The following is a 12,789-nucleotide window of genomic DNA, read 5'->3' on the forward strand; positions in this document are numbered from 1 at the left end:
AGAAGCAGGATTGCTCTCATTATACACACACAGTGTATGTGGGGCCAAGTCCCTCCTGACAATTAATGGACTATATTACGAGACAGTAGAAGAGGGAACATCTGTTTTATGGTAATCTGCTAAACAGATGAAAAGGAATTGAAAGGCAAGTTATCCATTTGTTGATCTTAGTCTTCCTTTCAAAACCATTAAGGGATATGTACTTAGCAACAGCACCAGTAAAGAATCCTTTTACCCTAACAAAGCTGTCATACCCTTGAAAGTTAAATAATGTAAAAACGTGCTTTCACCACATTTTGGTATGTACTAATGGGTACTTTGGAACATAATTCTAATTTTGTCTACATCAGCCTTCTCTAACCTAGCATCCATCAAATGCATTGAGGCTATAGCTTTCATTATCTGCTTGCTGGAAATTCTAGGAGTTGTAGGGTAAGGAAAGCCAGGTCAATATTATTTGGGAGGGATGGTTTAGAACTGTAGGTGTTCCCCAAATCAACTAAGATATATTACTTAGCTAGTCAAATGTACTTGGGAGTTGAAAGGAATGTACAGCCTCATATATTTCTTCCATATTCAAAACATCTATTTGTTTTCAGTATTGCATGTGATTTAATTCATATGTACACATAGCAAAGAATAAATTGAAAAGTATGATTGATGTGATGGCTTGTGATAAAAGGCATCAGTAACAAGGACATGGAAGTTATTTGAAACAGAATGAAAGTAATGGTATTATAGAGTGCCTCAAAAGTATGTGGAAGTGTATTAATAGGAAGCATGAAAAAGAATGATTTTTGGAATGATGAAGTGAAAGAGGCTGTGGATCATGAAAAATTTCATATAGCAATAGCCCTTAGACTTATATAACTCATCATAGTGCTTTATAGGCTTCTCAAAGGCTTTATAGGTTTCTCAAAGGCTCAGAGGCTCCAACTGATCCAGAATGCGGCCATGCGGGTAATTATGGGAGCGACTCGGCGCTCCCATGTAACACTGCTCCTGCGCGAGTTGCACTGGCTCCCGGTGGTCTTCCAGGTGCGATTCAAGGTGTTGGTTGCCACCTTTAAAGCGCTCCATGGCATGGCCCTGGGTATCTACGAGACCGCCTTCTGCCAATGATAGCCTCCCATCGACCGGTACGCTCCCACAGAGAGAGGTTCCTCCGGGTGCCGTCAGTTAGACAATGTCGGCTGATGACCCCCAGGGGGAGAACATTCTCTGTGGGGGCCCCCACCCTCTGGAATGAGCTGCCCCCGGAGATTCGTAGGATTCCCGACCTGCGTACCTTTCGTCGTGCCCTAAAAACATTACTATTCCAACAACCAGGGCTGGCCTAAATAATAATAATATTTTTACTATTTTAATGGGCTGTTTTATTAGAATTTTCGGCCAATTGATTTAATTGTTTTTAATTGTTTTTAATTTTCATACTGTCATGGTTTTATTTCTGGCTGTACACCGCCCTGAGTCCTTCGGGAGAAGGGCGGTATAGAAATTTAATAAAATAAATAAAATAAAATAAATAAAGTGGTTTAAGAGAACAATTGCTGAATAAAAAAATAAGAATGAGAGAAAGGTAGGTTTGAACAGCAGTCAGCATTTTTCAAAGCAAGTTGTATTTAAGTTAAGACCTTTCCAATATCTACAGCATTACTCTGACCTTGGAAATGACACAGCATTTTTATGGTCTGTCTCTACTATGGTTATCTACTCCAAATGTAGTTTCTAATTCATTTTCTAACAGGTCATCATCGTTGGGACAATAGCGATAGAGCTAGAGTTCAAATTCGTGCCTGAATTTCCAAATACATATTTTATCAGTAAATGATGAAAATCCTAGCTACATGTTCTAATGAAAGTTTTAAATCCAGTTTTTAAACTGTTAAGAATTTAAAGGACTGAAGGATCAAGCCAGGGACCCTGACAAGTTGATTCTTAATGAAAACTTATAAAGCTTCAGAGAAATTATAGTCTATGGTTTTTCGTCTTCTTTATTATTTTTTCTATATTTGTTTGGACCTTTCTTACTTTTATACAGTTGATAGTATTTCTAAACATGTGGTTGAAAAATTACCAACACTTTGAATTAATTTAAGAGACAAATTTGGTTGTATGTTCTCATCAATTGTTACAATTGGCAATTGTGCACAATACACACAATGCTGTTAATAAAGCATAATTCACCTTTATGTGAAAATGTTTAATATTAATTTTGGAAACAGTTTTAGTAGCAGTTTACCTTGGTTGCTTAAATTATCCACATATAAATTAATATAAGACACATCATCATACCAACTTATTTCAGTAGGTTTCTCGGTGAACTTCTGCAGTCTAATATTATTATTGTTAGATTGTATTTCTTGAGCAATGGACAAAGTTATACAAGGATACTCAGAGTGATGAATGATATTATTATGAATATACTAGTACCTGGCTGTTTTGACAAGTTGCTAAAACTTATTCTAAAGATACACAAATACACACACACAGATAAATGCTGAAGGCACTTGAAAGACCTTAGCACCTGGTTTTTTATTGCAATCTTGTTTGTTATATGTGTTGATCAATCAGTCTGTCTCTCCATCCATCCATTCATTCTCCAACTATTACAATCAATATGTGTTGAAAGTTTAGTAATATTACTTTTATAGAATTAACTCTTTGTCTAATTTGGACATGTGACGTAGGTATCTAATATCCTTTTTTTATTCAAATGAAATAAGCATGGTAAGCATTGTCCCCATCCTTCTAACAAATTACTAAAAATATCCACGAGTAATGATTTAATACATTCATTTTCATTCTTTTCCAAAGATACATAGCAGCAACTGATCATGAGCCAACAGATGCACGAAAATCATTTCCTTGCTTTGATGAACCTAACAAAAAAGCAACATATAATATATCTATTACTCATGAACATGACTATGAAGCCCTATCAAACATGCCAGTTGAGGTAGGTATACAGACTGTTTCTTGTTTTTTAATATCTATCTATCCATCCATCCATCCATCCATCCATCCATCCATCCATCCATCCATCTCCTGCCTGCCTACATACCTGCCTTCATACCTAAAGGTAAAGGTTCCCTTCGCACATATGTGCTAGTTGTTCCTGACTCTAGGGGGCGGTGCTCATCTCCGTTTCAAAGCTGAAGAGCCAGTGCTGTCCAAAGACATCTCCATGGTCATGTGGCTGGCACGACTAAATGCCAAAGGTGCATGGAACGCTGTTACCTTCCCACCAAAAGTGGTCCCTATTTTTCTACTTGCATTTTTTACGTGCTTTCGAACTGCTAGGTTGGCAGAAGCTGAGACAAGTAACGGGAGCTCACCCCGTTAACGCAGCATTAGGGATTCGAACCACTGAACTGCTGACCTTTTGATCGACAAGCTCAGCTTCTTAGCCACTGAGCCACTGCATCCCTCTGCCTACCTACTACCAGTTAATATATCCTGCAACGTGGATCAATGAGTTAGCATACTCTTGCCCAATCTGACTCATCTATGTGTATGTATACACTTTTCCCAAGGAACTAATCAGACTATTTGCATACCTGCTGTCTGTATGCGTGTAGTTCTAATCATAAATGTTATGTCTCAGTGAATGCATTTATGCTTTTCTTCTGCTGTATTTCTGTGCTTATGCATATACACTTAACAATAAGAAGTAGAGAGTGGGTTATACATTTTTACTTTCCCAGAGACATTTTAGAAGAAATTTTCCCAAAACATTTTTCCCCCCTTTAGATTCCCTTGCCCAGGGTTTCTCAAACTTGGGGACTTCTGGGTGTTGAAGTCCATACATCTTAAAGGTGGCCAGCTTGAGAATTGCTGCTGTAGATATTTGGATCCAATGGCCACTTTCAAACTTGATTTTTCTTTTTTTGGCATTCCCCACAGCCAAATTTGACCCCTCTGTGTACAGTTTTCAAAGAATTGTCACACTGGTGGAGACAGTCCTGAACCCCTTTCCATAAAAAGAATGACACAATATCTTTTTCATATTAGTACTAAAGCACAATTTCCTTTGAATAACACAATGCCTGGAAATGCCATAGTGTAAAAGGGTAGGATGTATGACTTTATATAGTTTCAATTGTATTGTTTCAATTATATTTATGTGTACAAATTATGTGTTGCATTGTGGCCAATTCACACTTGCTATATAACTTCCAGATTTCCCCTTCTCAATAAGTAACAAGGGGTATTTCTTGTATAATCTTCTATGAATAAGGAACTGATGGAGATTATTTCTTCCAGGGGTGAAATCCAGCAGTTTCTCATAGGTTCTGGAGAACCGGTAGTGGAAATTTTGAGTAGTTTGGAGAACCGGTAGCGGAAATTTTGAGTAGTTTGGAAAACCGGCAAATGCCAGCTCTGGCTGGCCCCTGAATGGGGTGGGAATGGAGATTTTGCAATATCCTTCCCCCAGGAGTGGGGAGGGAATGGGGATTTTGCAGTATCCTTCCCCTGGAGTGGGGTTGGAATGGAGATTTTGCAGTATCCTTCCCCTGCCACGCCCACCTAGCCACGCCCACAGAACTGGTAGGGAAAAATTTTAGATTTCACCTCTGATTTCTTCCTCTTTCTCACACACAAAAACATCTATTCAATATCATCAAAAGAGTATAATAGGGACTGACTTTAATGCCTTGAGTGTATTTACCTGGAAATAAGGGCATTTGAGCTCAGTGGAATCTGCTTATCAGCAGGCATCCTTAAGTAATTGTAGTTAGGTTCCCTAACCTATTTCTAGGAAAAAAAAGTTATGGTTTGCATATAGAATTTTTTTTAAAAAAAATTTAAATGAAGTTACTTTGTAGACTTGATTACATTTCTGGTAAGCTGGACATTTCCTAACTACTTTCGGAAGTTGCTTATTAACCATCTCAAACTATTAGAGATCTTTGAAATGACAAGTTTCAAAAGTCTTCATTGGGTGAGTTTATCTGCAATTCTGAACAGAAGAAAGATAAGACATAAAGCTCATAAAGATTTAAGCTTAAATTTAAATTTTGAAATAAACAGCAAAAAGCTAAGTAAGATTTTGATCTAAAAAAGTTGTAAGAGGATTAAGAGTTAATTTATTTTTAATATTTATTTTTAATATAAGGTTATTTAAAAAATAAATAACTTTCTGTAGGAAACAGATTTGTTTTGGCTATCCCGGCTATTGCAAGTCATAACACAAGATAAGTGATGACATTAGAAACTAAATCCTAGAGAGTACTTAAGATTTAAGCAGGATAAAAGAAAATACAAGCCTGTTCTTGATGTTAGTTGATGATAGAACTTATAATATGACACAAAATGTTATAATGTTGGAAATATTAATGGGGGTCAAGACAGGAATTAGTAATTACAATATTGATACTGTTAGTTTGCATTTGATGTAATGAAGGAATGGGAGAAGTGGAACACATTTTATCTGACAAGTCAGAGAAAGTATAAAATATGGAACCTCAAATGATAAGCCAAGAGAATGCTTTGGAAAGGGTACTTTACTGGATATGCAAAAGAAACTGACTGAAGGTTTTACTGGATTTACAAAAGAGATTGTTAAAACCTTGACAAAGAGCAGAATAAAGACAAGTAAAACTCTACACCAATATTTGATTGAATTAAAGTTTCAATCTGTTGAAGCAAACTAATTGTTAACAGTAAAGGAAATAATATACAGTTGGTTTAATGATTAAGGTTAAATTAAGACAGACTTTCTTTCTTTCTTTCTTTCTTTCTTTCTTTCTTTCTTTCTTTCTTTCTCTCTCTCTCTCTCTCTCTCTTTCTCTCTGTCTGTCTCTGTCTCTCTCTGTGTGTGTCTAGGTTCTGGGAATAATTTATGGTCTTTTATTGACTCTATGATTGAAAACTTTATGTTTTGTGGATGTGCTTATACGTAAGGAATAAGATATCTGATGAAGAGATATCTGTTTAACCTTATAGAGGGTGAAGAGTTATTAACTTCATTTGTACTTGTGATGAAGGTTGTAAGCCATTTCTTTATTTTTCTTTGTTTTCTTTTTTTTGGTGTGCACTTTTTATTCTTGCCTTCCATTCTTTTCCTTTTTCTAAGTTTTCCTAAATTTAGCATGCATTGGTTTCAACTATTGTAATTAAATTCCTTAATAAAAATTATATTCAGCAGAAAAAAAATTATTGCAAGATAGAAAGAGCAATCAGTAGGAAAATTCTGCTCAGCAATATTCCAGCAACAAAAAAGAGATAATTTTGGCTCACCATAAATGGGATGCAAAAATCCAGAGGATAACAAGATGACAACAAAGAGATTCAGAAAACTGAATTAGATGCAGTTCTATCGTACAAGAACATTAACAATGAAAAATATTGAGGTTCTGGATTTCATTCTGTACATAAAAGAATCATAACAGACAATTGTTTACTTTGCAGAAATGCTTCATTTTCATTTATTTCTTCCATATTTTTATTCTCCAGAAAACAGTTTCATTAGATAACAAATGGACAAAGACAATATTCATGAAATCTGTGCCAATGAGTACTTACTTGGTGGCTTGGGCTGTGCACCAGTTTAAATATGAAGAAAGAAATTCATCTCGTGGAATTCCGGTAAGTTCTATCGACATTGGTTGTTTTCGCAATCTTTCCCAAGGAAGTTTTGCTTTGCAGAATGAAAAGCAAAGTATAGCTTTTACCAAAAGTCATATCCTAAGTAATTTTCCCATGGTTGGGATTCTCTGTCTGCAAAAAGAGATCCTATCATTTTCTGCTTAATTGTGCTACTTCACAAAGTTCTCTTACATCACGTACTAAAGCTTTAGTAAAGACTTTGTAATTTTGAAGCTTGCCTTCCTTCTAATTATGTTATTATGCTACATGCTGAGAAGATACTTGTCACTTATAGTTTTATCTAAGGATCTGAATGAAATCGTGTATTCAGAGTAAGTGTGAAATAAAACTTCATCTAAATATAACACATTGTGGAAAATGTCCTAATACTCATCTACCAGCCTTGAAAAGAAGCCACTCCATTCTGTGAACCACCAAGCACACTACAATCTACCAGATATATGTGGTGGAGGACTGACACAGCAGGTGGCAGCATTTAGCCAAATTTGTCTGATTATCACCCCCCACTACCCACCCCCATTCCCCACTTCTACTAAGCAGGCTCTGCCCTGGTTATTTGGATGGAGAAAGCAATAGGAAAGTCTACGCTAGGTTGGAAAATTGAGAAATATCTTACAAGAAGGCAAACCTTTCTTGTATTATATTTGGCGATAAATATACAGGAATGTGCTTCTATGCATAACTGAGCTCCACTCAAAGGAATCTTTATTTTAAATGCTTTGCATCCTTTCCAAGGGGAACCATTCAAAGTACTCATTTTAAGTTTTGTATGACTGAGGTCGAGATATTTTCATGACCCCCATCTTGAGGAACACAGCTTCTCCCTGTTGGCACTTACTCCTGCAGCCTTCCAGAGAGAAACTGCAATGGAACTCTTCGATGGGGTCTTGAAGTTATTGTTTGCCTCCATGTGGATTCAGCTCGATTACAATAATAAGATTATTATTGTTACTGATGTTTTATTATCCTACTAATATTGTTGCTTGTTTTTTTTAGAATAGAATATAGAATATTCTTTATCGGCCAAGTGTGATTGAACACAAAAGGAATTTGTCTCCAGTGCATAAGCTTTAGTGTACATACAAACAACAAAGTGATAAATCATAAGATACCAATAGGAGAAGGTAATAGGAAAGATGATAATAGGATAGATAATAGAGTTAATAGGATAATATTAGTATTAATATATAGACTAATAGGAACCTTTAAATTGGAATTTATTTAGTTTTGGTTTTATTTACTGTATTGTAGGCCACCACAAGTTAGTGTGAATTAGTAGCACATCTTTTGTTATTTCTAGGAGTTATTTGTCAAGGTTGTGATGGGCTACCATCTGAATGAAAAAATAAAAAGTAACTTCCCTTTCAAATCAAATTTGATTCCATATGACCTCATGCAATTGCTTAAAATCTTGATATCTCCTAATAGATATGTGTATAGGTGATGCATGTTGGTCATAGAAATTATAGGATAAGAGAGCTGGAAGAGACCTTGGAGGTCTTCTAGTCCATGCCATGCTTGTGCCATTCCAGACAAATGGCTGTCCAATCTCTTCTTAAAAAGAAGCACCCACAACTTCTGGAGGCAAGCTGTTCCAATGAATAGTTGTTCTCACTATCAGGAAATTTCTCCCTAATAATAATCTTCCATCTGTTACTACTTCTCCTGCTTTCAGGTGGGTTGGAGAATTGGTCAACTCCCTCTACTCTGTGACAGCCCCTCAAATATTGGATATGATGTCATCCCTAATCCTTCTCTTTGCTAGACTAGACATATCCAGTTCTTCCATACTTTTTTTGCTATTCGTGTGGGAGTTGAAAAATTGACTAGAAATTTCAATGAATCAAATTTCAATGAAATAATAAGATAAACCTCCTAATATGTGACTCTGCTTTGGAAGCTCTTTCAATATTAAAATAGAGACTTACGTATAGAATGAATCAGATAAGATGACCTTCCCAATCCCATGATTCTTTATTCAAGACTATAATGAACAAACATTTGCTACCTGAGACTATGTTTTCAATTCAGTTCAGATTCACAATTTCTGAATTCAAATAAGAAGAAACCCAAAGTTATAATTTAACAGGATCCTGTTCAAGTAGATTGCTCTAGTGCTTTGATATTGTATCTTACCAAATGTTGGCTTTTTTTCTGTTAATGAAGGTTACATTAACAATAAAAAAAGAAAGAATTGTGTCGTATCTGAAGGCATAAAAAGAACTCTCATAATATCCAAAACATTTCGGACTTTGCATAGAACACTATATTATCTATGGTTATCTTGATATATTTTATGCTTGTACTAAATGCAAGATGCTGAGAACATCAGTTAATAAATAATCCACAGAGATAATTCTTTATGAAAGTCCAAATTACAATTATTTTGTGTCTGTGTGTGTGTCTGTGTGTGGGACTACATTAATTAAGGATACTAACAATATCAATAAACCTGTTAAAATATGCAATTTTACTAGTAAAATTGTTTGAAAAAAATATCATCACTTGTCCATAATTTAATACAGGTAATCCCCGGTTATGAGTGTTCCTTTAGCAAACGTTTGAAGTTACATGAGCAGCGCCCCCTAGCATTTTTGAATGAGGCCCAAAACTACGAATCTTGCAGCACCAAAGCAGTTGTTTGCCCTTATGAACAACTGCAGAGGCTCTGCAACATTTGTCCTGCACATTGCCCCATTCAGCCATCCAGAGGCCTCCTGCGGCCTGGGCAGGCTCCATTCCATTCGTAACTCAAGGACTACCTGTAGCTCCACTTAATAGCAATAGCACTTAGACTTATATACTGCTTTATAGTGCTTTACAGCGCTATCATCGCACCTTACAGCCCACTCTAAGCAGTTTACAGAGCCAGCATATTGCCCCCAACAATCTGGGTCTTCATTTTACTGACCTCGGAAGGATGGAAGGCTGAGTCAACCTTGAGCCAATGGGAACTGAACTGCCAAACTACTGGCAGTTGGTAGTCAGCAAAATTAGCCTGCAGTACTGCAATTTAACCACTGCGCCACCACGGCTCTAAATCATATCAGGAAGGTTAGCTTTTAGAAGAAGAAGTAACTGAAGAAATATGGTATCAAGGTGAAATCTCTCTTATAACATCTTCTCCATTGTTTTACAGCTCCGCATTTATGCCCAACCACTCCAGATAAAAACAGCCATCTATGCAGCAGACGTAACCAAAGATGTATTTGATTACTTTGAAGACTATTTCAACATGAGCTATTCTCTTCCAAAACTGGGTAAATTTCTATTCTTCATTTTTAATGAATGTTACAATTTTGTTTTCAGTTTATGTGTCCTCTGAAAATTTACAATTTTCAGAGAACACATAAACAATTTTCTGTTTTATCTAAAATTAAGTTTAAATAATTGCCTTTTTGTTGCTCACAGTTGTGTTTTATAGGCATCCAATTATTGGTCCATAACAACAAGTATAATCTGTTCAGATTGGCAACAGATTTCTCTTTTCAAGCCGTTTTAATCTCATTTCTCAACTAGGGGAAAAGTACATCAGGCTGAAAAAAGTACAAACAGTGGAACCAATTTAAAACAGAATCTTTATATCAGAATAAGCTTAAACCACAGAACATATATGCAAACCATATGCATTACATTAAACTACATATCTGGCTTTCAAGCAATGTGAAGGAAGGTATTCAATCGCTGTTGATTGTCTTAACTTTGGATATTTTCTGGCTGTGGATCACACATATTGTATGTCATTGCCATGTTTTGGAAAACAATTTAAAATTGTAGTGTCAACCAGTAATTGAGAAAGCTTATCATATCACAATTGAATTGGATAGAATCTACTTTAAGCAAGATTTATAGGTTTTTTAACACATTTATGCATTTATTTAGGTATTTTTATTTATAATTTTGTGACCACTCAATAAAGCACTCTTTAGAAGTACTTTCAGTCAATAAAATGTTTACTGTGAGGATGAAATAAGTGTTATCAAGTGCTGAGTTAACTGTGATAGATATAAGTAGAAAGGAAGTAGAAATTTATATTAGCTATCAGTTAAGAAATCCATGTTTTATTTATTTATTTTATTTTATTTCCAATTTCTATACCGCCCTTCTCCCTGAGGACTCAGGGCGGTGTACAGCCAAAATTAAAAACATGCAATACAAATATTAAAAACAATTAAAAGATATATAAATTTGGCCCAATTAAAAATCACTACCAATTAAAACATTTTAAAATTTCTTCTTAAGCCAGCCCGGCTTGCTGGAAAAAATGGATTTTAAGGGCACGGCGGAAGGCACTGAGGTCTTGGATTCTCCTTATCTCTGGGGGCAACTGATTCCAGAGGGTAGGTGGGTGCCCCCACAGAGAAGGCCCTCCCACTGGGGGTCACCAGCCTGCACTGTTTGGCTGATGGCACCCCGAGGAGGCCCTCTCTGTGGGAGCTCACGGGTTGATGGGAGGTCGTCGGTAGCAGCAGGCGGTCTCGAAGATAGCTAGGCCCTATGCCATGGAGTGCTTTAAAGGTGATAACCAACACCTTGAAGCGCACCCGGAAGACCACTGGGAGCCAGTGCAGCTCACGCAGGAGCGGTATTACATGGGAGCGCCATGCTACTCCCGTCACTACCCGCGCTGCTGCGTTCTGGAGCAGTTGGAGCCTCCGGGTGCTCTTCAAGGGGAGCCTCATGTAGAGAGCGTTGCAGTAGAAAAGGCGAGAAGTGACGAGGGCATGAGTGACTGTGCACAGGGAATCCCGATCAAGAAAGGGCCGCAACTGGCGAATCAGGCGAACCTGACAAAAGGTCCCCCTGGTTACAGCCGTCAGATGTTCCTCCAAAGACAGCTGCATATCCAGGAGGACTCCCAGATTGCGAGCCCTCTCTGTGGGGGCCAACGGCTCACCCCCAATAATAAGTGATGGAGTCAACTGACTATATCGGGATGCCGGGAGCCACAGCCACTCAGTCTTGGAAGGGTTGAGCTTGAGCCTGTTCCTCCCCATCCAGATCCGCACAGCCTCCAGGCACTGGGACATAACTTCAAGGGCATCGTTGGGGTGGCCTGGGGTGGAGATGTACAGCTGGGTGTCATCAGAGTACTGGTGGTATCTCATCCCGAAGCCACGGATGATCTCGCCCAGCGGCTTCACATAAATGTTGAACAGAAGGGGCGAGAGGACCGATCCCTGCGGCACTTCACAAATAAGAGGCCTCGAGGTCGACCTCTGCCCCCCTGCCAACACAAACTGCGACCAGTCGGAGAGAAAGGAGGAGAACCACCATAACACGGTGCCTCCCACCCCCAACTCTTCCAACCGGTGCAGCATGATACCATGGTCGATGGTATCAAAGGCCGCTGAGAGGTCTAACAGGACCAGAACAGAGGAGCAACCCCTGTCCCGAGCCCTCCAGAGATCATCAACCAACGCGACCAATGCCGTTTCCGTGCTGTGCCCAGACCTGAAACCCGACTGGAACGGATCTAGATAGGATGTTTCCTCCAGGAATTGCAGAAACTGTCGCGCGACCACACTCTCAACAACCTTTGCCATGAAGCGAAGGTTAGAGACAGGATGGTAGTGGCCAATATCGCTGGATCCAGGGACGGCTTCTTGAGGAGAGGCCTCACCACCGCCTGTTTCAAGGTGGCGGGGAAGTAACCCTCACTCAACGAAGCGTTGATAACACCCAGGAGCCAGCCTCGTGTAACCTCCCGGGAACCCAGTACCAACCAGGAGGGACACAGGTCCAGTAAACATGTGGCCGCACTAAGTCTCCCCAAAATCCTGTCCACATCATTGGGAGTCACAGCATCAAACTTCTCCCAGATAACATTCTCAAGACTATTCCTCGTCACCCTGCCCTGATCTACCCAGTCAGAGTTCAAATCCCCCCGGATCTGAGCGATTTTGTTATACAGGTATTGTCCGAAATCCTCCGCCCTGCCTTCCAAGGGATTCTCCCGCACTCCTGGATGGAGCAGGGAGTGGGTTACCCTGAACAGGGCGGCCGGACGATTCCCTGATGATGCAATAGAGGCGGAAAAGTAATTAAACTTTGCCGTCTTTATCGCCACTAGGTAGGCCTTAATATGCGACCTTACCAGTGTTCGATCAGATTCAGCGAGACTGGCCCTCCAACCGCTCTCCAGGCGTCTTTTCCAGCGCTTCATTTCCCTCAGCT

General features: G+C 38.7%; 1 protein-coding gene across 1 annotated transcript in view; it reads left to right on the top strand.

Annotated features, from left to right (window-relative positions):
* ENPEP (glutamyl aminopeptidase) overlaps nt 1-12,789 on the top strand; it is a 57,711-nt gene that overhangs the window by 4,457 nt on the left and 40,465 nt on the right. Inside the window, exons 2-4 of the mRNA XM_034442282.3 lie at nt 2,818-2,959; nt 6,460-6,591; nt 9,752-9,872. Of these exons, the coding sequence (XP_034298173.2) occupies nt 2,818-2,959; nt 6,460-6,591; nt 9,752-9,872 (395 nt within the window). The remainder of the gene's footprint in view (nt 1-2,817; nt 2,960-6,459; nt 6,592-9,751; nt 9,873-12,789) is intronic.

Source organism: Pantherophis guttatus, chromosome 8, assembly GCF_059756535.1.
Source record: "Pantherophis guttatus breed Tessera chromosome 8, ASM5975653v1, whole genome shotgun sequence".
NCBI lineage: Eukaryota > Metazoa > Chordata > Lepidosauria > Squamata > Colubridae > Pantherophis > Pantherophis guttatus.